The sequence below is a fragment of the Clinocottus analis genome, unplaced genomic scaffold, assembly GCF_023055335.1.
Source record: "Clinocottus analis isolate CAN_PGR_092001 unplaced genomic scaffold, fCliAna1.0.p SCAF_13, whole genome shotgun sequence".
NCBI lineage: Eukaryota > Metazoa > Chordata > Actinopteri > Perciformes > Cottidae > Clinocottus > Clinocottus analis.
The window spans coordinates 1,071,397-1,099,192 of record NW_027175854.1 but is presented as its reverse complement, the minus strand read 5'-3'; the positions used below and the strand labels follow the sequence as shown (position 1 = coordinate 1,099,192).

General features: G+C 45.1%; 2 protein-coding genes across 2 annotated transcripts; one reads left to right on the top strand and one right to left on the bottom strand.

Moving 5' to 3' along the window:
* Positions 1 to 1,217: 1,217 nt before the first annotated feature.
* Positions 1,218 to 4,121, top strand: edf1 (endothelial differentiation-related factor 1). Its single transcript, XM_068574787.1, has 5 exons — positions 1,218 to 1,459; positions 2,356 to 2,407; positions 2,548 to 2,708; positions 3,002 to 3,095; positions 3,834 to 4,121. The coding sequence occupies exons 1-5, from the start codon at positions 1,382 to 1,384 to the stop codon at positions 3,893 to 3,895; spliced, it is 447 nt and encodes a 148-aa protein (XP_068430888.1). The 5' UTR covers positions 1,218 to 1,381; the 3' UTR covers positions 3,896 to 4,121.
* A 3,554-nt stretch (positions 4,122 to 7,675) lies between these two features.
* LOC137784189 (inactive tyrosine-protein kinase PRAG1-like) lies at positions 7,676 to 25,899 on the bottom strand. The gene is made up of 6 exons (XM_068574681.1): positions 25,700 to 25,899; positions 21,969 to 22,313; positions 20,138 to 21,885; positions 13,866 to 14,008; positions 11,632 to 12,398; positions 7,676 to 10,324 (listed from the first exon to the last, which is right to left on the bottom strand). Exons 2-6 carry the CDS (start codon positions 22,236 to 22,238, stop codon positions 9,170 to 9,172), a joined length of 4,083 nt encoding a protein of 1,360 aa, XP_068430782.1. The 5' UTR covers positions 22,239 to 22,313; positions 25,700 to 25,899; the 3' UTR covers positions 7,676 to 9,169.
* Between the last annotated feature and the right edge of the window lie 1,897 nt (positions 25,900 to 27,796).

Here is a 27,796-nt window from a genome sequence, read left to right as displayed (position 1 = left end):
CATCAAAACTAATTTCTCCTATTTTGACTTGTTTTTTTTTTCTTTTTCTAAAACAGAGCAACAGCGATCTCACCCAGTCTATTGCTGACCACCTGGAGTGGTTGAATCACTTGTCAGAGCGAGTTGAGACTCTTCACATGAACACAGCTGTTTTTGTTCAGGTGAGAAACAAATAGTTTCTGATGGCATCTAGATAATGTACAAAGAAAAAACTGTCAGTAATCCTGTACTGTATATTTTTTAATCAGCACTGTGAATATTCTAGTATGAGTCTAGTACAGAGCATAGTACAGCACTAACTAACGTTTTGGATTATCATAATGTTTTTTTAATCGGGGAAACCAAATATTTCCTGTTTTCTATTTGTTGGACTGTTTCTGAGACCTTTAAACACATCAGTGCAAAGTGTCCGGCACTAATTTCTGCTTTATCTATTTCCAGATGAATCCCAAGTCTCGCGTGTGGGCAGGGAAACAGAGTTCCAAACATGGCTACCGCTTAGGACGTCTCCACCAGGCGGACGATGCCCAGTCAGAGTTCGGCTGGTCCCCCATCCGCACGAGACGAAACAGCGACGCTGCCTCTGAAATGTCCTGTAACTGGTGAACTGTGGTCTACAGACCAGCTGAGGTTGCAGTCAGTGCATAATATTGTACAGCTCACTTTCACCAAATTGATGATCAAAGACTACTTTTTTTTATTGGCTAATCTTCAATCATTATATTAGTTTTAAAGTGGTACATGCAGTCTTTAATATTGTTCTATCCCCTTCATAAATTGGCTTTTTTTTAAAAATAAAATCATAGATAATCATAATCCTATCATTCAGTGTGTTGATTGTGTATTACTATGCTACCATTGTGTAAAGTTAGTGAAATTCCCTTTTACATTTTGCTTAGAAAAAAAACATTATACACAAAACATACAATTAGTGCAATCAGCAACTCATTATTCAGAATGATGTCTAAATTAATTTCGAATGACAATTTGTTACCAGTAGTTGTACTATTGAAGCATCAACTTTTGGAAGTTCGTGTACTTTGCTGAACTGATCTGTTCTAACTGGGCTACTAGGCCGCAGTGTATATAAACAAGTGCAATCGGGCTGTACTTGCTGTAACCTGTGATGCGGATGCAGGTGTGCGTGCTTCACCAGCACAGGTCGCTGCTGCTGAAACTCCATCGTGTTACTGTCCGTGTGTCTGTTGTAAATAAAGCTTTGGCAGATCGCGTGGGGGGTTCGTTCTGAACGCAGCGTCAAATTAGCTGTAGCAACACTACCTGCTCTAAAAGAAAACAAGGGTACTTTTAAACACACCGCGTTGTACTTATTTTTATATCTATATTACATAGTTTGGGTAACGAGTGAACCCCTAGCAACATGGCAGAGAGTGACTGGGACACCGTGACTGTCTTGAGGAAGAAGGGGCCGACTACTTCTCAGTCCAAATCCAAGCAGGTTAGCACGAGCGTCCGACTTTGTCTGTGCGTTTGCAACTTGTTTCCGAGCAAACCTTCAACTGTGGATCCTCTGAACTATGCTGGTTTCAGCTCACAGTCACACTGAGTAAATGGCTTTATGCAGAGTGCATTTGTTAAAGCGTTAATTTCTACACGTGGTGTTACAGACTCACGCGACACACGCTCCTCATGCGCCCTGGTTCACTTTAGCTAGCTAGCTAGCTACTGGCTAATTTAACAATAACAACAATGAACATGGAGCGTTAGTTACACATTATCATTAACTTAAGAATCTCTTCGGCAAAACTAAACCTCACATGAACCTTATACACGTTATTCAAGTGGGTGGTTGACGCCAAGTTAGTTAGCGACGTTAACTTAACTGTTTTAATAGTTGACGGTCATCAAATAGCCACTAGCTAGCTGTCGTTAGCACGCTAACCTGCAAATATACATGGCTATAGCTAACGTTGCTCATAACTACACCAGAAACACATTTATGTTTTTATGTGAGATATATCTATGTATACATCATACACCCAGCTTTACTTTAATATTTGCTCTAATGTAATATCTGAATATGGTACAGTATGAATATGTTTTCGGTTAGTCCTGGGTAAATAATGTTAACAGGAAGAGGAGCAACGGCCTCTAAAGTTGTCGCTGTGCTTGAGGCCTTCTGTTTGATCGATGCGTCATAATCAGATACGCAGTTTCGTTGCTTATTAACTAACAGTTGGTTTCATGTTTTATAATACTAAGCTGAATACAGCTTGGTCATAATACAACCTATAGTCAATGAATATGGAGTAGTGCCTTTGGATAAAAAGCATTAGCTATATGTAGTGTGACTTTTGAAATGTTAGATTTTGAACATGTCCATCTTTTTTCTAGGCAATAGCAGCTGCTCAGAGACACGGACAGGAAGTTGAGACATCCAAAAAATGTAAATCCATACTTTCTGTACACGTGTAATTTCCCAAGTAATTACCCAAGCACCTCTGCTCGTGCTTGAGCTGTGATATTTCATGTCTACCGCCCTGGATGATGCCCCAACATTACTTTGATCCGCTGCTTGTCCCACAGGGTCTGCAGGACAGAACAAGCAGCATCTTGTGACAAAGAACACATCCAAATTGGACCGTGAGACAGAGGAGCTTCACCATGACAGGGTTCCCCATGAGGTGGGAAAGTACATTCAGCAAGGCAGACAGGAAAAAGGAATGACCCAGAAAGACCTGGCCACTGTGAGTATACAGTTGTTGACATGTAACATGTATAAGTTGGTGGTACTGCTTAAACGGATGCCTTGGTCAGGATTTGAAAAACCTTCTTTACATTTTTTACATATGTTGATATATCTGATAAACAAACATACAGTAGAAGAAACCTAAAAGCAGGAAATTAAGCTAATCAATTATTGGTTTGAATGTTATTGTGTAAACGAATGCAGCCTGTAATTATATATCCAGCAACAGTGTTTTTCCTAGCTGGGCTTATAACAAAATTCTAAATTGTTTAATGCAAATCTTTTCCTCAGAAAATCAATGAGAAGCCTCAGGTCATTGCAGACTACGAGTGCGGAAAAGCAATTCCCAACAACCAGGTCCTGGGCAAGGTAGAGAGAGCGATCGGTAAGAATATGCTTCTCGATTGAGATTTATTTATTTTTTATCCATGTGTCCTGCACTCAGTGCTTCCATAGCGGGTCCTTATTTGGCTCTCCCCTCTACCCTCCGGGTTCACTTGAGGCTGTTAAGGATGAGTGATACAACGCTCTATATTCTCGGCCTCCTCTGTGTCATTTGCCTGCCGCTAAGCCACTGGTTCGGGATCTGCTGGGCACCAGATCTGAGAGATTTTGCGATGCCAGCAGGCGTAACCCACACCGCAGTACCCTCATGATCGGTTTAATGCTCACCGCACTGTTAACCGTGGCACAGTCGGCGCCTCCCAGCCTCATTACACGTGGCAATTGCACATTTTGTGTACTTTCTCTTTAGTTTAATGTGTGCTCGTGACCTTGGAGTTTCAGTGGGGCATAGACTGCATCAGCTTCGCCCTCAACCCAAAAGCGGCAGCTCGTAGACGAAGAAGCCTGGTACAATATATAATGTCAGTTACGTAGCGTAACCCCTGATTCCATTAGTATAGGTGTAGCTTTCTAAACTGTGGGCCCCTCTGGCTCCACCTACTTCTGCCGGAGCAGCAGAACTGTGGTCAGAAGTGCGTACGTAACAGGTCCGTGCAGGGCGTGAAAATAATCTTCATTACTTTGCAATTGTACTGGGCTGCTCCTAGAGGACTACGCCTATACTCATAGAATCTGGTGGTGCAATATTTAACTATTGCTCATCTTCTCTCATGAACAGGGCTGAAACTGCGTGGGAAGGATATTGGCCAACCCCTGGAGGCAAAACCCAAGAAGAAATGAAAACAAAGCCTCGAAATCAGCCCTCCTAAATCCCATCTTTCCCTGTTTCTGAAACATGAACCCTTTTCCCAACCCCCTACTTCCAAGAACCCTCAAAAGCTCGCCTCCCTCCCTCCCTCTACCTGGGCTGATCTCACCTGCGTCCTGCCTGAGGACCTTGTGCTCCACTGCATTTTCAGGCTGCATATTGAAATACATTATCAAACGAATGATTGAACGTCACAAACTTGAAGTTCTGTGAATCTTCTTTTCACCTACTATGTCTGCTTTGGCATGATCAATTCAACTTTTTGATAGTAATGGAAACTCATTTAAAAAGTAGAATTATGTTTCATGACTAATTCTGAGCATGATGTTAAGCCAAAAGTGCTTGAATCCATCTTTTTTTTTCACACTGGATGGATGTCATAACAGTGTTGAAATGTTTTTAATACTGTTCTTTGTTTTGATCTACAAAAATAAAGTTTAGCGGGTCATGCATGACCTTTCTGGATGTGCATTTGTAACCACTGTAGAACAGGATTTCACAACAAAACATTTTATCAAACAGTCCTTTTTATAAAGGTTTTATTCAAGTTTATTATTTGCAAAAGCTGGCAAATAATTCAATGTCATGACAAAGGCATTCATTTAACCACAACCAGTTTTTAATGTACACAACTTCTGAATAATACATTATTTCATGACTTTTGTTATATGGCAAGAGTTTAGAATCCAAACCACATTTTTTTTTTTAATCAAAAGTTAATTCAAATCACTTATTAAGAGAAAGTGCTGCAACCTCTTGAAATCAGAATGTAGTACTGAATTGATCCACCAGATGTCAGAATACTACCAGCGATACATTGGGTCTGTTCCACTGTCCAAATACTGAATTAAACACTTCAAAAAATGACAAATTGCCCTGTAATTTAAAATGTTTAAAACTACTAATAGTGAGTGTTAAGAAGTTAGGAACTTTTGTAGCTGTATTGAAATGTTCTGGCGTGTATTGTTAATTAAGAGACTTAAAAAATGTTCTCTGAGACATGTCAGCCCCCTTCAAACACTAAAACAACCGCCTAAATGAAGCAGGACTTTCTCTACATTGTTCCACTTCCACCATGGGTTATTTTGAGAAATTCTTACTTCTACTCCTGGAAAGGCTGCTTTCTGTTTTATTAAAGATTAATGGACCTTATTGTTGCAGAATCACAAAAGCAGCATGGTAAGGGGAAGTGCAAGTGGGACAACACATTCATACACTGATTAATAAACAAAGGAAAAAAGAAGGCCAGACAAGAAATACAAACCCTTAAGTCGTCTGTTCCTGATTGGCCACTATCGAGCCCTGAAGTGCAAAAACCTGGGTTGTAAGATAAGTAAATCAATGTGGTCATTAATAGAAGATATTACCAAACAAATATAACAGGCAGCAGAACCCCAAAAAAAACGTGCATGTGTGAATATACATGGTCTGCTTGTATTAGGAAGATAGTCTCATGGGATGCTGGAAAACATGCTGGTTTATTTTTAATTGGAAAGAAATGCTCTGATGTTTGTTTTCCTAATCGGCCTTTTTGACATCAGACATTTTTGACATATAACATAACATACAACAACAGAATGTTGCAGGAAAAAGTCTGAAAACTTGGACATGAGTTTGCATTTTTGCGCTTCCGGTCCCTTAATCTTAAAGTCAGGTTTTCTGGTTAGATGCCTGAAATAAAGTTAGTGGTTAACACCAGTTTAAGTGTTTTTAATGTTTTATCCTACGATATGAAAAAAATATCCGTAAATGAGTAGTTTATTTATAGCGTTTATTATTAAAGTGGTGCTCAATTGTGAAGATTATTGTGCTGAACAAATTGTGCAATGAAACCCAATGGAAAATCCCATCGGCTTTTTGTCAAGGGAATCAGCGCAACGCTAACTTCAGGGTTGGTCTGCAAAAATGCGTCATCCATGAAGCACTTTGTGGCTCTGAGATAGTTAAGTGCAGCTGTGAGCCAGCATGCACTTTACCGAAACTGAAGCAGCTAAATGAAACTTCATTATTGTGACATACAATAATATACACAACACAAATATCGTCTGTGAACAAGGCCTCGGGCTTTAGCGTTTGAGCTTTGTTTTGTGGCAAAGGGACTAACCCATAGTCTAAACACACAGGAGAAGTCAGAGGCATGCTGTTGGGTTCATGCAGCACAACAGTAGTTGCAAACAGCATTGAGCAGGAACCAACAGGCCATGAGGTCAAACGTGGAAGCAGCACAGCTGGGAGACTGACAGGGGACAAAGCTAGCTGCCCCACATGTCCATTGAACTTCATCTGGAAAATGTCCCCAGTGTGAAGTGAGCGCACTAATGGCTAGTTATGTTAACCTGACGGAGCAGTAGCACTCCGGGCTGCTGCTGTCAATGCAGCGGCTAGCTGGGCTTTTAATTATGAGAATGGAAAGGTCCTGGCTGGTAACTTTCTACGTCGCTTTCCTCTGCCCACAATATCCAAACTGTTAGCTGGGTGAATGGATAAGGAGAGGTTAAATGTGTTCTTCCTGCTTGAGCACCATTCACAGTCATTTAAGGCACACTTTTTATGATGGATAGCAATAGCAGGAGATGGCAATACTCATTGTGGAAATAAGTAATAGTCATAATCATTCATGAATTATGGCTGGATGCAAAATAGTTTGTGTACTTAAGGTGTCTCTTCATCTATGATTGTCCGTCCATCCCTGGTAATGGCCGGCCGGTGTGGCACTAATAACTGGTAAGTTGGCTTTGATCTTTAACTGTCTTGTGTTGCACAGCAGTAGCATTCGCACCACATTCATTCTCTAGTTGTGGGATGTTTGGGTAAGTTGTGTTTATTTGTCTTCTCCGGTCCGGTGCTGAAGACAGTGTGCAGGGATGCATATTTGTTCAAATAAAGTATGCAACCTCCTGACCGGTGTTCACTGGACAAACAAAGGAGAGCCTTGCTGTTGTTACCAGGGGGGTCTTTGGATTCTTGCTCAACAGGCTGCTTTACCCTGTGTGTGTGTGTGTGTGTGTGTGTGTGTGTGTGTGTGTGTGTGTGTGTGTGTGTGTGTCTGGGAGAGAGAGGGAGACAGGAGACTGACTGCGTTCCTGGAAATGCCATTCCATTGGTCAAAGCACCATAGCAACATAGTTCCACCTATGACAAGGGAGCAGCCGGTGGTTTTGAAGGAGTGATGTGAAGCAGAAAGCTTCATGTGGAGGGGTTGGACGTCTGGGGTCGAGTTGTCGGCCTGAGGCTCCAAACTCAAATTGAGATGCGAGTCCACGTCCAACCTGTTGTGTTGATCCGTGCGAGGCGCTCGGCTGCTCTTTAAGTTTCTTCTGTTGTTGCTTTTGTGTGCGTTTCTATTTCTTTCTGTTTGAAAATGTGCTTAAATTGCTTTAATCCTGGCGCTACAGCATTAAGTGCTGTAGTTTGTTTATTTCACAGTTGTTAATGTTTGTCAGTCTTCAACTGCAATAGACACGGTGCTGCTTTGCATAAAGTACTTAGGAGCAAAAGTGAATTTTAAATGGCTAAATATTGTGCGATAAACATAAAGAATATGTTGTTTTGTATGTAATTGAATTCATTCAAACCCTCGTTTCCTGTTGAATGTCTATTTCAGGTAGCAAATAAAATAATGTTGCTTAGATTCATTAGTTTTACAGCAGAGGCTGTTGGTAATGTAGCTTAGCATAACAACTATAGCCCTTAATGGCCCAATCAATGAAGCGGATCCATCCAATAACGACCCAAACACCAGCTCGTACTGTGAGAAAATATATGCACAGTTTATTGATAGTTGCAAATAGGTGAGGCACACACAAAATAAAAAATAAAAAATGTATAGTGGTGAGATCCGACCATGTTTTCTTTCCTCTGCAACATTAGAAACATTAGTCAGTCATGGACTAAAACCTGGGGAAGGCGGTTAAATTCTGGACTTTATTAAGAATTCCTTTGTTGGAGATAAAATTCTCATAAATTTGAAGCTTACTGGAAGCAAAAAAACAGGCTCAGCTGCTGCTGCGCCAAAAAAAAACCCAAATAACTTGATAATCCACATATGAAAATAAACAGAGAAATTCCAGTGACTACTACAGGATAGCAAATTGTATCATAAATATTTTTTAACTCCTGCTCATATTCATGGCTTTTTAAGACCTGCTTGGGCTCATTTTTCTTCGAATATCATACAAATTACTGTACAAAGGTGTTTCTAGAACATTCGGTGAAAGGCCAGTTTCACAAAGGACGAATGGTCAGTAATATTTACATTTGGCTTCTGTGTCACTGTAACATATACAAAGAACAAAAGGCACTGTTACAAATGTAAAAACATTTAAATATATACTAAAAAACAAGCATAAGGAAAAACTGGGCATCCATTCAGTAGAAGCAATCTCTAACGTTGCCAATTGTTTTGTCAATCAAATTAATATTTAGTTGTTAGACAGTTTGGCTTATAATTAATTCATACAGTCCATAAGTCTTTATTACGCAATGCTGTCGCACAAGAACTGGGATGGGATGGTGCAACTGGTGCACCAGTATTCACTGGGGAAGAGACATTATTATGTCATTTCCTGAACAAAGTATAGAGTACAGCGCTATGAGTCCATGAATAAACACGACGGAAAAGGTGCAACAGTGTCAGTCTGCTAGTGACCTCATACTTATATTAAAATGAAAAGTTAGCTGCACATTTACGTAGCTACGACGCTGCATTATCTGCAAAGCTAACAAGCTAGCAGAACACGTTTATGAATTATTAGCCTCTTCTCAGTGGGTAAAATGCCATAATTGATTTTTTTAATAAATACACACAAAAGAGTGTCATACATGAAACTTTGGTAAGTGTATTATCGGATTATGAAAACTATTCATATTCTTCCTTTTTTTTTTTTTTTTTTTTTACAGATGTACTAGTCACTGGCACAAAGTGTTTCCAGTTGCTAAATTAATCTTTTCATTAAAACATGTAGAAACAGCTACATTTTCACAGGTTATGCATTTGCTCAGTGGACAGTCTGCAGCAGGATGCTGTTGGTGTAAAAGCTAGCGATGTGGACGGTTAGCTTGATGCACGGCGCTCATGCACGCAGCGATAGCGCTAACAGAAGGGTTTAGGTTCACAGTGTCTCCCATCCGTAGTGTCTGGACATTAACTTAACTGAAATTATTGGTCTCTCTCGTTCACTCATTCACGCAGAACTTCAGCTCCACTCACACAACATTTTGAAACCCGAGGAAAAAAGGGGAAGCCGTCACTTGAGCGAGTAGAGCAGCTCGGCGGTGTGGCAGAGCGACAGAGGGTGAGCCGAGGAAAAGTACTGACAGCACAACCAGTCCTCCAGCTCCGCGTTCCTCTCGGGCTCCAGCGAACGCTCTGCGAACTTCATCATCAGCAGGGCCCGCTTCACGTCCAGCCAGTTCAGGAGGCCCTCGTGTCGGCCTCCGTCCACGAAGCCGACCCCCTGGCGCTCCCGCTGCTGCTCCATCAGGTCCTTCCTGGGGCCCCAGAGCAGGCTCTGCAGGATGCGCTTGGCCTCCTGGATATGGATACGCTTGATGGGGTCCGGTTGGAGCAGGAGCCGGGCCAGCCTCTGGAGGCCGGCGGAGTAAAGGGAGACGGACGGGATCGGCGGCAGCTCTTCGCAGCGGTAGTCCTGCTCCTTCAGAGCTGGACTCACCTCAAAGGGGTTGGCTTGGTGGAGGAGCTCGTAGATCAAGATGCCCGTCTGGAACTCGTCAAATTTACGGTACTGGGCTGCCGAGAGGATCTCGGGCGCCAGTCTGGCGTGGTCCCGTTTGATGCGAGGGTCCACGCTGGTTGAGGCGGCGTCTTCGGGGGAGCGACGCTTGGCCTTCGCAAAGTTGCTGATGAGGAGCCGGGGAAGATGCCGCTGAGTGTCTCCGCCGCTGGAGCCGTTACCGGTGCCGTTGTCGGTGGCGGTTTGCTGGGGGAACTTGGACGCCCTGCGTAGATGAGGCACCAGCAGCAGGTTTTCCAGGCACAGGTCGCGGTGCGTGACCCCGTGCTCCTTCAGGTGCTCCAGGCCGTGGCAGAGCTGCAGGAGGAGGAAACACACGCGACGCTCGTAGATCTCCGGCTGAGTTTTGTGGAACGCGGCCCACTCCCGGACGAAGTCGGCCGCCGTCTGCCGAGGGATCTCGGAGGCGATGACCACCACCCGCTCTCGTTCTACCTGTTGAACGGGCGCAGGCATGCAGGGCTGAGGCAGCGGTGACGCAGGCGTGCTGGGCACAGAGACTTCGTCGGAAGGCAGCATGCTCTGGGGGACGCAGGCCAGGAAGTGGCCACAGTCCTGCTGCAGGTTGAAGTGGGGCGGCATGCTCTGCTGCACCGACAGACCGTAGAGATGGCCCTGTTTGGCCTCCATGGATGGACTCTTGCAGATCTGGAGAGATAGAAACACAAAGATCAGTGGGAGGGAAGGACTAAGTAAAGGAGAAGAAAAGAAAAAGGGGAAGAAGAGGGGGGAGAGGAGAATTCCTCACACGGAGACGGGAAGGGAGCGGAGCCAAGAAACATAAGAAAGGAATTCTTGTTAGTGAGGATTCAAGGTCAACGTCAACTCAGCGCCTGCTCTCATTCAAGACAAATCCATGTCTGTGGTGCAGATTCGAACCCCAAATCCTCCACTGAGAATCTTCCAAAAGGTAAAGTTTGTGTTGACGTAAACTACCACCTTAAGTGGGTGTGAAAAGTTAACACTTAAAATCTGAAACAGACCTACAAATGTTCCAAATCTCATTGTGTGTCGGGGTCAGGTTTATAAATATAAGCTCTTCTTAGTGATTAAGTGGAGAAAACCCCACTTTCAGTCAGCCACATCGACGAACAATTAATAGAGTTACACAAACACTTGCTACACAATAACCCCGTTCAATGCTGATTTCCGACATGATCACCTGTCCTCGTGCCGGATGGGCTCGTTCTAAGTGTTGCGTATTGGATTTTGTGCGTGTGCCGGCCTTGACAACAGGGGTTTGTCTGACTGTAAATCCTTCCTGGAATGTCAAGATTAATTGGGCCTGGAGATATTAAGCAAGACTGTGGGCACAACACACACACACACACACACACACACACACTGTACAAACAGCTGCTGCTTTGTACGACACTAATGTCTTTGGGACAAAGGTTAAAGAGTGTGAATCCACACCCTTCTTTCTCGTTGTTTACACTGCGCGGCCTGAAGGTTCGTGCTGTGGTCGGGTCGTCCCATCTGCGAGACCACGGCCCAATTTAAATCAAGCTTAAAAGGATTTTTTTTAAATGATCTTTTTAAAAACAGTCAAGATGATCTTAAGCAGGCTGAGAGTTGCTCTTTTGACGACCTCTGACCGGACAGAAAAACAGATCTGTGTATTACAAAAACACTTCCCAGCAACCAACAGCCAAACCCAGAAAACCTTCTCTTGTTGCAAATCTTCTGCTGATCGTCTTCTCCACTTTTTGAACATTTAAACTGCTCACTGGTGATGTGAAAATATGGACATCATTGTGTTACCCTCGTAGTACAACATGTACTACAACACTGCATTAGTTGTTACACCCAATCAAAGGTTACGCCAAATGAATCAGCACCAAACTATGAAAGATTACAACTTCGAGGTATTCTGGAAGTGAACGTGGTTAAACCAAACACATATTTTACAAAAGCCTGATATCCACTACTTGTCAAACTATCAGAGTGTTTACCTTCACAGCGTAGGAGTTGCTGGGGTCCGAGGCGCAGGCGGCAGAGTAGTACACAGCATCTCCTGAGTTGCAGCTCGGCTTGTTGGAGGTGAGCCTGAACAGAGACCAGTTGCTCTCCTCAAACCGGAGCGGGTTCCTCTGCGAGCGAGTGAAGTGATCCTCACACTTGAGAGCCAAGCGCCGCAGAGACTCCGCGTACAGGCCTCCCAGCTTGGAGTACACTCCTTCCCTGCTGTCGATGTTACTCAGAAGCGTCTGGAGCTGCAGGCTGGAGCCCAAGTTTGGCGTCGAACCCGGTTCCGAGGACGAGAAGGGCGCGCTGAGCTGTGGGGAGGAGGAGCAGGTGATGCTGCTCCGGCAGTGGACTCCCAGGCGCCCCGGAGCCTTCAGCGGCTCGTCCAGCGTCCGGGACCTGGAGGGTCGGCTCAGCGGGGCGTGGCAGCGCTCCAGAGACTCGCTGGAGGAGAACATGGGCCGCGGGTCGACGGGACTGGACGGTAAACTGGAGCGGCAGCCGACATCGGCGGGGCGACACACGTTGCTCTCCGAGCCCGTGAACGGGAGCCGCGGGTACGCTCGGACGAAGGGTCTTCCGGCGGCGCTGTCGGGCGCCGACACGGTGCGGTTGACCAGTTTCTTCTCCGGGAGCGGCGGCGGCTGGTTGCTGAAGCCGGCAAAGGACGGCTGGTGCGGAGACCCCGGGGCGGAGGCCGCCGGACTTCTGGAGAATGGAGAGGAACAAGAGAGCCGCGTAGCATCCCGATAACCTGAGGAGGGAAAAATAAATGACGTCAGCGGGGCTGCTTCAAATTAAAGTATGCGTTAGCTCCTGATCAGCTAAGTGCTAAGTTTGTGTTTTGTACTTCTCAAGCTAGCGGGTAGATCAATTGTGAAATAGTTCAACAATTTGGGAAAAAAGTGCTTACTAGCTTTCTTACTGGGAGTTAAATAGTATTTGTACATGTTTGTACACCGAATATGAAGCTACGAAACAGCTTCAAAGATAACAAAATACCACCTTTTTTATGTTCAATTTGATCAAAACAAACTTCGGTGTTATTTAGTAATCGTGGAGGTGCTGTTAAAGACTTCACTACCTTTGACCAGAGCCATGCTCACTGTTTCACCCTCTTCCTACTCTTTATGCTGAGCTAAGCATATTGAACAGACAGATAAGAGAGCGACGTTGATATTTTCATCTTAAAAACACAAATAAGTGTATTTCTTGAACCATCGCTTGAATGGGATCAACTAACATATGTTGAAATGTAACATCGGCACACATAAACACCAATGACCATTCACTGACACACTACACCCTCCACTTATTAGTGAGCTTGTGAGTGAAGTTCCTGTAACCTTACAGTGCCGACAGACTCTCATGTTCCTCGGCGGCGGTTGTAAAACGTGAGGTATTTACTACACCTCCTTCTGTCACTGCCTACTGCTCAGCCGGAGCACAAACACATACCTCGTTGCCTCAAAACAGCTGGAAATTTCCACAATCCGGGGTTCAAGCCGACACTCAAAACATCTTCCATCCAATTATGATCCATTTGTCAATTAAAGACTTAAAGTAAGAACTCGACATCACACCGAAGGAGACAGATACTGAGATAATTGTGTGGCGCTGTCTTCAATAACTGCTTTCACAGAGGGGGGCGACTGTACAGAAAAAAAAAGTAGTCTGTAGGATGTAGCCAAGCCCTTTTTCCCTCGTTATCGGAGTCCATAATTATCTCTTCAAACAGCGTTGCCCAGGAAGTTACAGCAATTACAACTGTCTGTGCCACAGAGGATATGTGAAGGTTGATCGTTGCAAAACCGAGGACTCTGGATTCTGCGCCACTTCGCAGGTTTGATGATTGCAGAAATCTTGAACTCGCGTCACCGAAAACGAACCGCGGGCGTCAAAACAAACTCCACGAAAGAGGAAGAGGAGCGATAAGCCGACAGACTGCCGCTGTTATTGAACCTCGCGACGCTCCTTTTCCTCTTTTCATTGTGTGGAAGTGCATTTTCGTAGTCGGACGTCAGGAAGCAGCATCTGAACTGCGAGGCGGCTGACGTGCAGACACAGCTGTGGAGGAAGCACCTCACCCGCTCAATGCACTACAACTGTTTGCTTCAAGACACGGTTTCAGACATGTATGGTCTTTGGACTCCAAGTGCATGTTTCTATTGGAGCTAAGGGACCTTTTGCAAAAATGTAATAGTATGTGTGTGTTACTTACCAGTGTCCCCAGTCAGGTTGTCGGTGGAAGCGATGGAGAGGCTGGAGCCCAAGCCCCGGAGAGAGGAAGTAGGGCTCTCGACCGACCCGTGTTGGCTGCAGCGATCCAGCTCCATGTTGCTGCCACTCATCTTACTACTAACTCTGACGGAGAAAACAGGAGAAACGACGATATGACAAACCAGATACAAAAGGTTCGACTAAAAAATCTAGTTTGTGTGTCTGCATTGCTGACATCATTGCGCAACATAAGACTCGCCAAATATAGCATCCACTGGTAGTTGAGTCAGAAGGTTTTCTGCTGAAATATAACACTTTACTTGTGTGCATCTGTTCATAAATGTGGAACCACTCCACTTCCCCTTGATGTGTTCTTATCTGCACCACGCGTCCACGTAAAAGAGCACACTGCCTCTTTTTAAATGACGAACTCTGAGCATCAGGAGTAGTTTCACTTCCTAATTCACGACGAACACTTCTTGATTTTGTGTTGATTTAGAACTGCAACAAATCAGCCTTAATAAAATCAATATTAGTCTCACAGGTTCAGTCATTTTGCTTGTTTCTGACATTGGTGTCCTCTCTTGGACACAGTAAACAGCATTATATTGGTATTATATCCAAAAAGTCTCCAAACACTGAGGACACAGTTGCAGGACAATGACGCATTTCATATCTGACACATTTCCCAAGATTCCTTTGAATCGGTCGCTTTAAAAAAGGGAAACTCAAACAATTCACGCGTCAACGTCTGTTTACAGATCACTTCTGCACGGATGGAAAAAGTTGTATACAGCTTTTTGATTGCTGAGAAATTGTTTCATGAAAATTAAAAAGAAAATCTGTGTGTGGGAGTGGACTTTAAAAGCTTTATGCTCCTCACCTGCGCTTAGGGCTAGCTACATTAGCCACTACTAGCCCAACACGCCCAACCAAACTGTCAGCGCTTGAGTTTTACTGTGAGTCATCCAGGCGTCGGGTTTTAAAAGGGCATAACATGTTTTATTACAAAGTTAAGCTGCACGCGTTCTCTCTCTTGAAACACAGCGGCGGTAATCAAACACAACCACAGTTTTAATGGTGGTTCAAATTGGAAAGTCAAAGATTGTGTTATTTCTACATTTTAAAAGTTACACAACCTTGCGTGCTTTCTTTTTTTTCACTCGCTAGAAAGAAGCTTTGCATTCTTCTTGTTCAGTTTGATTGAGGAGCGTGACAGACACTTCTAATACCAATGTGTGCATGAGAAGACTTCCTCATCAAGGTGACCAATTAGGCCGAGTGACAGCCAGTCGCTTGTCTCATTATAACTCAGGGAAGCCGGGTGCCCGTCCCGTCCCTTCATCTATCTATCAAAAAAAATAAATACTCCTCTCTCCATTTATCTGCTGGACCCCCGACTTCAATTCCAGCATAAATCATCAGAACAAACAGCTGAGGAGGAGAAAGGGAGAGCAGCACAGGGGGGAGACACAGGGTTGGGTACTCTCTGAAAGAAACCTGCTATCATTTGACAGACAAAAGAACGGCGGTGAAAGGCAGTGGAAACGCTGAGGCAGAGGGGAAACGCTGATGGTCACTGGAACTATGCGCCTGTGCTCGTTTCCCTGCAGATCGCTCAGATTTGTGTCCAAAACAAGAGATTTTCCGCGGTGAAATGATGCCGTCGCTCATGTCCTGTGGGAGGACGGGCGAGGATGAATGAGCCTTCTGAGCAAGGGCACGCAAAAAAGACCTTGGATCAGATTAGAACCGCGTGTACGAATAGACATTTAGTCAGTTATTTTCTTCATATAATCTGAGGATTATTTTCTTGTTTGTTCAGAAAAGAGAGGGAAATGCCCGTCAGCCTGCATACGATGAAATCTTCATGAACCCAAATGTTTAAAACCCAAATATATTCTCTTCATTGTGATGTCAGACAAGGAATAAATGAATCAATTACCATAAGATTTGCAATTCATTTTCTGTTGACGGACTAATTGACTCATCATTTTCGCTCTAAACTCACTCATCAGTAACCTGATGGAGACTGAATCAAAATGGAAAAAATGCCGCCACGACATAACAACAGCACCATTCATCGCTGTACCGGGAAGGCTCAGTTTGAGTCTAAACGTCTATTAATAAACATCTTAATTGCTCATTTCCTCAGAATAGATCTCATCACTTCCTTTGCACACAAAGCATACGTGAGCTCTCGTGCTCTTCCCAGTAAAGCAGTAAAGCAGTAAAGCAGTAAAGCGGTCCCACGCGCTGCAATCAGCCCAGCAACAACACGCACTGCAGCTTGACTGTTTACGCTCTAAATCTGGGTTACTAACACACTGGATCCGTTGACACTAATGTTATCCTGACGTGTGTGCATGTGTGGTATTAATAAAGCTGTGTGAAGGCGTCCTGGACAGTTCTTTAAAAAGGGATCGGATTGGAGTTACAGCTAACTAGCCACAGATAGCAGTGTGACGCTGTGAGAGCCAAACTAAGCTGTGCTGTTGTTGTGGATCAGGTTCACGCTTCTGCTTCCACTTCCTGGCTTTTCTCTGTTGTAAATATATAAAACGGTGAAAAAGCACTGGATGTTGTTACATCCACACATTATCTCCCCAGGGCGATTTTATTTTTTTGTGAAAGTCAAACTCTAAGATGGTTATAGAGCATTGAGAGAGATGAGATTAAACAAACACTACAACCCATAAAACAGCCGACACAATGTTGACCCACAAGGGTTTGGTTAAATGAGATGAGTCAGGTCATCTAATCCTCTACAACAGCTACACAACCTTTAAGAGGCCGACAATGTTTCTGCCGAGACAGACAGACACGGATTGAAGTGTGTTTGTGGTGCTGTCGTATTGTGAAATAATCTTCCCTGTTCCTTTTGTTTTCTACAAACTGACAAAAGGTGTTTATAGCATTGTTGCTTATATTGGATTGCGTTATATCGGGCATGTGTTTTTGTGTTAAATTGCAGCCTCAGTGCAGCGAAGAATGACATGCACGGTTCCTTTGCCACGATTGTAGGATAGTTGCCATGGCTTTATAGCCATATAAACCAAAGGCTTTGTCATTAATGGTTGACAACTTGTTATCTTCTTCACTACCAGTTATCTCTTTCCCTTGTTATACAAGCCACTTTCATTTGTTTGCCCCGCATCACTGAAAGTAACACACTTCTGCACCATTTTAATTTCAACCGTCTTCATCTTACACCTATTGCAGTCTTGACACTCAAACAATGACATCATTTAGGCCAAATAGGATTTGAACAGATGAGAAAAAGCATAAGTCAGGGTGTGAAAGATGTTTGGCGGGTGAAAAAATGAGCAAAAAGTTGTTCACATATCCTCTACCACTGTGCCTCTCAAAGCAACCTCTGAGTTCTGCGTGCCGAGCTCCTGATGGAGGTGTGAATAAAAGCCTCTGAGGTTTCTTCGTGCAACGCATCAAAACTCAGAGTCAATTTCACCGCAGGACTAGAAAACACAAACCACTTCTCTTCTCTTCACAAGTCCAGTGAAAGATGCGTCGTCAATACCTACACGGATGAGAAAAGGACGCCATCGGGTTGCCTACCTCATGCTGGACCTCGTCGGTCTGGCCGGCTGGAAATGCCCCCGGATCAGACTGGTGGCTCTCTAAAGCCCCGCCGAGCGTAGTAACACAAGCCTGGCTCCACACGAGTCATACGTGTATTTAAAGTCCCTCTCGGCAGGAAAAGCCACAGCGCCCATTAGATGTGAAAAATTTAAGCGCCCATATATCATATATAGCATTCACTCATTGACCTAGCGGTTCACTTCAGGCGGCAACAAGATGCTATCAGAAGGGATCGGGGCGGCTCTGTGGAGCGAGGAACGACTGCTCAGAGAGCAAAAGGCAATTCAAACCCAAGTCAAAGTCAGTGGACTTGAATCCACACGGCCGATCTATGAATTCTATTTCTATTGATGGCAACCGACTTCCAGATAGGGACAGTTTGGGAGTAGCCAGGGGCGACAATCTGTTCACTCAAGCCCCTCCCTTTGGCAACCTTCAATGATCAGTGGCGTGGGCATGCCTTCCCCTGTGCTGACACATGTGCATGACTTAGGTACAGTACGTGCACCAACACCTCTTCGGCTGACCCACCGTGGTACACGCAGGTTGACCCGTGACGAGGAATCAAAGAGTGGACATTTGGTGCTTTTCAACGGGATCAAAGGCTCTGGGAGGCAGATTTTTTTTTCCCAACCATCTGTGGCTTTTAAATGATTCAGCACATCAAAATGCTGCTTCGCGGGGTTCCGTTACATTTTCCGTTTACGACACACACACACACACACACACACACACACACACAAGATTCTCCCAAAGTCTCGATAATAAATCTGTGTGCAGACGTTCTCCTTCTCTGCAGCACTTTGTCACACTTGTCGATTAAATACACTAAACCCGCTGATAAACTTGGAAAGTCACAACTGTCGCTGGCTGGCTCGAGGCGCGTTCCAAATGTGTCACAACAAGGTGTATTTTTATCAGTGCAGAATGTCCGCAATGCCATAACAAGAGAGAGAGATAGGTCCTTCCTAGAATTACCACAAACATAAGGGCCCTTGAAATGTGATCGGCAATCTGTGTTTTCGACAGTAAAACACTCCCACTCAGCTTTTGCTGACTCGAGCAGCTCAAGATGGCAGAACATCTGTTTGTCCTGAGGAAGTCACGGCCGTGTGTTACACCTCATCATGTCGTCCCAGACGAAGCCGCTTTTATTTTGAGATTATTTGATGCTCTAATAACTGAAACAACACAGGGCCTCTCCTCTGTTTCTGCTTCGGTGTAGCTGACTCAGACAGCGGCGTGTATTCTTAGCCTCATGCGGACTAAAGCACATGTGCAAATGTTACTGCTAATAAACGACTGTGTCGGCTTGGAGCCCGGAGTAGAGTAGGTCACAAGGGTGCAGGTCTTAAATAAGGGCAAAAATGCATGATTCTGCACTTCCTGTGAGTGATGTAATTCAATGTTTTTACTAAGCATTAAATCAAATATAATATAATAGAAATATCACATGCAAACAGTGCACATGTGAGATTTCTTTTGGGCCCAAAGATGCGTCTGAACGCCTGCAATTGACAGCTTTGTCCCTTTATATCAAGGCCTGTTTTACTGTTATTGTGCTGCAGCCAAAACTAATTTACAGCAACATGACAGAGCAGAGGACTATTTAACAGACCCATTTTGTCTGTTAATTAGAATTGAAAAAGTCACATTACTAGCCTGAATAGAACAAGGCACGCATTGAGAAATGTGCCGGAACAGTTTGAATGATCACAAGCTGCAAGAATGGAGGCTGATTCAAGGCTGAATAATGATGCTATGAAAGGGGAAGGCACCGGGAGATTCACACAGACGACTGCAGTGAGATGCATGCATGTGCCCAGTCACAAGCAATGAAGTATACAGTAGCTTATAATCCATCAGCGCCACTCACACTCTATACATATACGGTCCCTTCAGAGAGACATGTGCAGAGAGACATGTGCAGTTATGCATTTAGACTAAGTGCATGTTGAAAGTACTAAATTATAGAATTTAGTGTCATAGCTAAATTACAGTCCCATTAGTTCTCATGCAAGTCAAAAGTAAAACTGAAGGACAGGCACGCAGATATGTGCTATAATGGGCAGTTCAAGTTTTGTGAAATGCATAGCATTCATCTTCCAGCAAGTGTTTAGTGTACTAGGGTGTAATTAAACCTCTATTAGAATGTTTCTTTGGCATAGCTGCCATATTATAAACAATATTTAAGATCAACCCTTTCTTGAGATTCCTGATCTTTTTACTGTGCCATTAATTAATATGAAGAATGTCATGAGAACTTATAAATAGGTAATATGTAGGAAGTTATATGCGAACAAACGTTTTACGCTGATGAATCTTTTCAGCTGCTCTTAAGAAAGTTTAGAAAAAATAAACGGTATAAAAAAGATTGCAGCTGAATCTGGAGAAAAAAAATTACCTTTCATTGCTTCATATTTTACATTAAATACCTCGACAATTTGTGTCTATTCGTCAAACTTAGCCGACAGTCTTGAGGCCTCAGACCTCCGCTAACGTCTAATTGTCATAACTTCATAACATTTGACTGAAAAACATGAATGAAATCGTATATTTGGTCTGGGATGGAAACACAGTCCTCCCCGAATACAGGAGGTAGTCTCCGAACCCATTTGAGGGTTATTAATTGAACGTATAAAAGCCAGACAAAAAGTTCTCTGTTATTCTTACCTGTGCAGTTTCTTGGGTGGGGGAGGTGGTGGGTTGGACTCCGTGTTGGCAGCTCCCTTTCCTGCCGCCAGCAGCTCGGATGAGCCGCCATGCAACCGTTGCTTCGACGGCATGCTCCCGCTATGCTTGCCTTCCTCCTCCGCACCGGTGCTCGCGGTCTCCCCCTGACAGGCACCATTGTTGGGGGAAGCTGGGGGGGCCGTGCCTGGCTCTGTCACTGGAGGGGGGCCGCTGTGGGCCTTCGAGTCCCTGGCCTCCTTCCAGACAGCAGCGCCATTTACCAAGCATGCCACCCGAGAGGTTGGCCCTAGCTTGGCGGCCAACTTCTTCTTCTGCCCCTCTTTCGGCTCTCTCACATCCTCCTCCTCTTCTTCCTCTATGCGACAGTTCCAGCCAGGATTGTGGTGGGGCTTGTGCCAGCGTTCAGACACTGCTGCGCTGTGGTTTTCTGTATGGACCTTGAAGTGGCCCTCTCGAGCGGAGACGAGAAAAAGCATGGGGAGTTCAGGTAGAGGGACGGGAGAAGAGATGGACGGCGAGAGGCTGGAGGTGCTCAGTCTGGGGAGATCAGGGAGAGGCACGGGAGAGGAGAAAGGCGGCGAAAGGCTGGAGGCGCCCAGTTTTGGGGAACGGGTGGTCCTTTTCGGGGGAATGGGTGGGCTGGACTGGGGCTTGGGGTGAAGGGTTGGGCTAAGGCTGGCTTCTGTGGCCAAAAAGGGTGCGCTGTGGCTGGGGCTGGGCCAGCGGAAAGCCGGGCTGCTGGGGTCTTTACGTGCTGTGGGGCTGAAGTGGGATTGGGTACTGATGGCTGAATCCGGACTCCTCAGGTAGAAAGTCTTGTTCTCCTCCGTGTGAGCGGCCATTACTGTGATGGTGGCCCGTTGACTCTCACCTGACAGCTCAGAGCCCTTGAATGAGTTCTTACTCTGGTTTGGAGACACAAGATGGGATTGCACCCCATTTCCTTCTGGACTGCGCTTTTTCTTGGTGCTCTGTGCGTAGATGGGTTCTGAGTCTTGTTCATTCGGAGAGCTGGGAGCGGACTGGAAGCTACCCATGGCCGTTGGGCTTTGAGGGCTCCCTGACTTAACTTGTCTTCCTCCAGACCCCTCCGCCCCAGGAAGTGAATCTGTACTACTTCGATAAGAACAAGAGGAGTCTGATAGACTGGTCTGTTCAGACAGAACGGGAGGAGAGTGGAGGGATGGGGGAGGGTTGTGACTAATGGTGTCCACACTGAAGGCCGTGGTGTGGAAAGTAGTAGAAGTGCTAGACGTCTTAGTTGTAACAGCAGCGGTATTCCCACTGCTGATGCCATTGCTATGAACTGTAGTCTGGCTGGAAGTGACAGTATCCACAGAAAAAGGTATCTCCACAGATGACAGGTGGGACTCCTGACAATTTGCCCTGGCAGTCACACTACTTCCATTATAAGTGCTCTTGGTTCTTGAGGCTGTTGTATTCTGCTCCCTACAGATGTCTCCATTGGCGTTATTCTTCAAACTCTGAGAACTTCTACCCTCCTCCTGGGTGACGAAGATATTGCTGATGATCATGGAGTCTTTAGGCAGGATGTTGGGGGGTAATGAAGCCAGGGAGAAGCAGTTGTTGTAGTCCATCTTGGTTTCAGGACTTTGAAGAACGGCCTCTCTATGGGCCTTGTTGCAGCCGTTACTGTCTATGTAAAGAGACGACAGGTCCAACAGTTTCTTCAAGCCCATACGCTCAACCGGGCTCTTTGTGTTCTCCTGTCACACATAAACATGAGCACATGTTAATAAACAGGTACATAACTCTGGGCAGTAATAAACTCGACATTTAAGAGAATCACCTGCTCTATGTTCATGTTGACGTCGGTCATTGGCTCGTTGGTGTCGAGGCTCATCATAGTGGGTTTGACAGCGATGGTTGGCTTGCTGTAGGGTGAAGGCGCTATCACTCCAGATTCTTCATCGCCTCCCAGGATGCTCTTCAAACAAGCGGCTGGCCCACTGCCATCCAGGCCGCCGGCAGTCTTGTGGTGTGCACTAAGTGGGTGGAAGCAGTTCTTGCAAGAGCCGGGTTTCCACACGTGTTCTGCAAAGTCGCTGCACGCTGACATCTTTGGTTTGCTAAATCAGGTTTGGTCAGAAGTTGCTGTTGAGTGACGTGGCGGACGCCGGATGAACCATCATGGCTGGCCCACAGAGGGTTGCAACATCAGAAGAAGAGAGAGAAGAATGACGTACATTGTTAAAAGAATGAATGAAGTCATGATGGTTATCACTTTTTTGCCCGTAGATTGTGTCAGAATCAGAATCCCACATGTCTTTATCACACAGTAAGTAGCTTGTATTACATAAGAACTTTCTAAAAATCCACATTATCCCATCACAACACATGTAACTAACAGAATTATTCTGATTTTCACTACTTATTCTGTCGAGGGATGCACCAAATGTGACATGCGACCTTTTAAAGCAGATTGGGCTTTGGGCTGTGACATGATCGACCGAATAAATAAGTATAGTTTATTTGCTTATGTGAGAATGTTGGGGTTTTTTTTGTCAAAAAATTAAAACATTTGAATAAAAAAACAGACTTGACAAACTCTGAGTAGAGGACAGAAAATCCGACATTTTGCCTTAATTTCTTTAACTTGCGATGTATAATTTTAGGAATCAAGAAGCCCGCTTTTTTATTTTTTTTACAAAAGAGAGAAAAGTAAATTGAAAAAGCCTAAACTCGTTTTTGAAATGCTAAAGACGGTGATGAGGAAGTTCAGGCTGACAAGTGTCTCAGGGCTCAAGAAACCCCCGTTAGGATTTAAGTGTCATCCGCCGATGTAACTTAAGACGACCTGATGTGTGCTGTGCTACTTGTTCCCATGGTCTCCTAAATTAGAGGGTATGTGGTTTCTGCTCAACCAAAGGGACTGCCGGTGTGAGCCCGACGACATAAAAGCCCTGCAGGATCCTCTGCAGCCCCCGACACGCTGCAAGACGGCGGAGGAGCCTCAAGCATCCTGAAGGTCGGAATGCCAGGAATGTCTAAAGTCTCACCAGGGTGAATCTCACACCCGCGACAACCTCCCACCCCCCTTCCACAGACACACACACACACCTCCCACTCAACATGTGTGTTCTCCTTCTGGCACAAACAAACTGACCCACACACACACACACACACCCTTCCTCTCCCTCTCCTGTGTGTGTCCTGTTAAACAGGGTTGACAGTGAGCAGATCAACACCATTTCAGAGAGATCATTTGTTGCCTTGCATGTGGGTGCCCCTCTTTACACAGCTTTAATTGCCTCTCAACAAGGTGCTGCGATGATACACAACGGCATTAGCCCACCATCAAGACTCATTATCCATTATATGAAAAGAATAGAGGAAGCAAGAGGATGAACACTTACTCCTCTCAAACAATGAAAGGAGCGTTTTAGGGCGTTATTTTTGACATTCTTTAAGCCGCAGTGATTCTCGATTTCTACAAGTGTTCATTGACAGAAAATACCAGATCACATGATGAAGAATGCCTCGACTTCTTAAGACGCCTGGTAATTCATGGCTTGAGTTTTACAACCTCGCCGTCTATGAATGTGAAGATTCAAATGAAGAGATTTCCTGTTGGTAAAGATAATGCATGTTTACATTGTACTTTGTTCTGTCTGACTCAGTTTGGGCAGGAAAGCACCCACGAGCTGTTTGTTTTACCGTTCCTGCGACAACAGAGGAAACAGAGCCTTGCCTTACATCTCATGGCATTGTGCGTGAGTCATGCGAAGCGATGACGGATCATTAGGCCACAAGTCCTGCTGCTGAGAACGACCTGACTGCCAATCGGGAACATGTCCATGGGATGTCCTGGGACGATCAGGCGATTACAACGCATAGACGGACAGAGCACCGTGTAAGTTAAGATGAAACAGGGACAATTTAATCTATGTTGTTCTATTTTCACTGTTGGTAATCAAAGGAAACAACAGAAGTGGACGCGTGGGGAATTTGATTTGAATTTCCCCACAAACTGCACCTCGGTTTGGGTTAATCTCCCTCTTGTTTCCACGTTCGTCCTGCTTGTTTGAACAGAGGTCGACCCTGCTGTCTACATTCCACACACCTTCTCAAGCTCAAGGTCCAATATTTCTCACTTCCCCTTGTAAAAACACACACGCACAAGGCACAACCGCAAGAAAACAAAACTCAAGGCCTGCCTTCAGTAAAAAAAAAATCTCTCAAGTGCATGTTACAAAGAATAAGATGACTGCAAGGAAAAATGAGTGTGGTTGGATGTGGTCTGGTGTGGAATTTATAGTTTTCGGGGTCACTTAATACAGACACTAAGAGCCTTGAAGACACAAGCCACATGCACTCATGACCCCCAGTCGCGTGACCACTAGATGTCTCAAAAACACATCCAAGTGCTACACTACTCTGAGGGACTACGACCATTATATATTCATAGTCTGTCAGTTTCCCATGAAAACACACAACTCTGCATGTGCTTAAGAGCCCACAGGCTGGGATGCGCTGAGGAATGCGGTCATGGTGCACCGTTAGCCTGGATGGCAACAGTTTAAATAGCCCAGAGACACGGTGATCAAGAGGAGCGACTAAGGTAAAGGTGAGAAGGCTTATCGACACTCAACTACTGGTAGAACTGGACTTTATCTGAATCCTCCTGCAGCTGCAAGCAAGCAGGCACCAGCTGCAGACACATTTGACCCCCCCTAGACACACCAGCACGAGCGCGCCTGCGCGTAATGGGACAGCCTTAATGAAGTATAACGTCAGGTCATTTGATGGCTATTATGCTAATCTCGGGTTACTGTATCATAATTTGCTTCGTTATCCTATTGGTGGCTTTCTAATGCGTGGATGTGCCTTGCCAACAAACAAAAACAAAAAAGCCAAGAGATTTTAATGAATGATGTCTGCAGAATAACAGTCTCTCACCATCAGAATAATGAAGACAAGCTATAGTCCAGATTACGGTCCGATAAGCAGGTCACATCAGCGTCTATCACCCACTTTAAACAAATGCTTTCACGAGTCACGCCTGCCTCACTCACACAGCCATTCATTTATGTATGAGGGGGGGGGGGGGCAACCTGTTTTCTCGATACTCGGAAGAGATTTCCGCCAAAACTTGTGAACTTTTGAGCAAATATCTCCTAACTTCCTCATTGAGGGTTTTGGATGTTTTCCTCGCATGTTTAGTGAACACACACTCGGCACACACAACACAACACAACACATCCCACGTGCCTCGGTCCGAGCCTCCCTTTTTTAGATGTGATAAATGAAAACGTGGACTAACACTTGTCTCCCCTGGAGCTGAACCCAGCTTACAGCAGGAGGCTGTAACATCCGTAATGTTCTCCCTCGTGCAGTGAGTGAACTGGCGAGGAGAAAATGGCTGTTTTCATTATCTGCTTTAATAGAATATATAAAGAGGAAATGTCTTGGCTCAACCTCCATCGTGTACCAACACATTAGGTGTATACAATGAAAATCTATGACATAACCATGCCAAAGTAGCCAAGGTTATCTCGTGCGTATTGACTGGCTGCTTACCTGCTTGGACTTTCTCTTCCCTGGCAACACAAATGCTCTGGCCCCTTAAAAAACACACCAAAAAAAAAGAGACAACACAACTGCTCGCATGTGTTTCTAAATCCCGCAGAAGCCGATATCCGCTGTCTTCAGGTATCCCACAAGCGACAGGTATATGACCCGGGAGACCGTGTGCGGCTGCAGGCTGCTCTCTCTCTCTCTCTCTCTCTCTCTCTCTCTCTCTCTCTCTCTCTCTCTCTCCCTCTCTCTCTCTCGCTCTCTCTCTCTCTCTCTCTCCCCTCTCTCTCTCTTTGCTACTGCTGCTGCTGCTGCTGCTGCTGCTGTTGCACTGTGCAGAGGTGGAGCGCTGAGGCGGAGCAGGAGTCCTCTGCAGCAGCGTGGAGAGCACAAGGAGGTGGGAGGAGCTCCACAGCGCACGTGCAGCCCGGTCACAGATTCTCATTACAGCTTTGTTCTATCAGCTGTCATAAGGGATTTTCTGTTGTTGTGTCATTTACAACCCAGCTGCCATTTTATTTGCAGGAAATTACACAATAAAGTATCAATGTATACCATAAAGGGCACACACACACACACACACACACACACACACACACACACACACACACACACACACTCACTTACTCACTTACGCACACACGCCCCCCCACGTTCTATGAATCCTTCCTTCCTTCCTTCCTTCCATACTTACAATTCCTTCCTTAAATCCTTCCTTCCTTCCATACTTACAATTCCTTCCTTAAATCCTTCCTTCCTTCCATACATACAATTCCTTCCTTTTCCTTCCTTTCTTCCTTCCTTCCTTATACAGGTGATTCATATGAGCTATTATTTAGTACAGTTTGACACACACAGACAGACACACGCACATGCACGCACACACACACACACGCACACCCCCTCACCACCATGGTCCATCCATCAATCCATCTGTCCTTCCTTCCTTTCTTCCTTCCTTCCTTCCATACTTACAATTCCTTCCTTTCTTCAAACAGGTGATTCGTAATGACAAAATATTTAGTACAGTTTGACACACACACACACACACACACACCCTGAAAGTTGCAACTTGGGGCAAAGAATGCAAGGAAGGACTCTCAAAAGCAGCTAAACTTCGGCGCTGCAGGTTTCTTCTATCCATCTTGATCAGAAGCCTTTGATGGACGTTGGATGTAAACCAGGTTCTCTGGGTTTTGCTGGCCCTTCTCTCCTGCCACCCCCTGGACTGCTCCTGCTTCTGTTCATCATGGCCGGGGGGTGACAGCGTGATAGAACAACACTGCTGGACCCCCTGCTGGTTTCCATTACGGCAGCAAAAGGAGAAGCAAAGCTCACAGAGTGACAAACACAGCCGCTGTGTTGGATGAAGACGGTTCTCCATAGAGATTAACCTTTGAACTGAGCGTCTCCTCTTATGTCTTATTGAGGAATAACGCTGGAACGAGCTGTAATCTGATGGCTTTTTGACTCGCTTACTCAGAACCAGAATCTGATCTTGTTTGTGCTCTTTTCATTTCCTTTTGGGCTTCTTCGGTGCAATAGGAAGAGGCAACACAGACGAGGCCCTGAAGAGATGGATAATGGCAGAAAAAACATCTGTTCACCCCGAAATCAACTTCCCTTTACTCAAAAGGTTCCCAATCCGCTGGTCTGCTTCCTGTGAAAGGAAACGTCCATGTACGCGAATCGATTGGACACAGAACCCGGCGGTTCCCTGAACCTCACGCTGTAGGATTTATAGCACAGCTCAGACAATCAGCAGAAGTGGCAGAGCAGAGCCTGGATCCAAGAAAAGTGATATCTTTTACAAGACCACCAGTTGAAGTTAGAGTCACAATCCTCTGGAGAGGATTAGAAGTCTATTGCATTGTGTCTATTTCATGAAACAATTCTCCTGATGGGATGTTTCAAATAGCTTGTGCTTTGCCTCAAAACATGGAACCGCCTGTGTACCAATGTTATTTTGACTTGGCCTGCAAATGATTGTCAGCACATCAAATTCACACAGGAAGTGGTACATCCGGTTTTTATTATTCATGTGTATCTGTGCTAAAAATAGTGTTGTTAACTATACGGGGTGTCACACCGCATGCTTGC

Bases quoted from the DNA above. Each gene is read 5' to 3' on its own strand.
- edf1 (XM_068574787.1), top strand. From the start codon at position 1,382: ATGGCAGAGAGTGACTGGGACACCGTGACTGTCTTGAGGAAGAAGGGG. The intron at 2,408-2,547 runs GTAAATCCATAC...CTTGTCCCACAG, and splicing joins AGTTGAGACATCCAAAAAAT to GGTCTGCAGGACAGAACAAG. The intron at 2,709-3,001 runs GTGAGTATACAG...TCTTTTCCTCAG, and splicing joins CCCAGAAAGACCTGGCCACT to AAAATCAATGAGAAGCCTCA.
- LOC137784189 (XM_068574681.1), bottom strand. From the start codon at position 22,238: ATGTCAGCGTGCAGCGACTTTGCAGAACACGTGTGGAAACCCGGCTCT. The intron at 21,886-21,968 runs GTGATTCTCTTA...TATGTGTGACAG, and splicing joins TCAACATGAACATAGAGCAG to GAGAACACAAAGAGCCCGGT. The intron at 12,399-13,865 runs GTAAGTAACACA...TTCCCTCCTCAG, and splicing joins CAACCTGACTGGGGACACTG to GTTATCGGGATGCTACGCGG.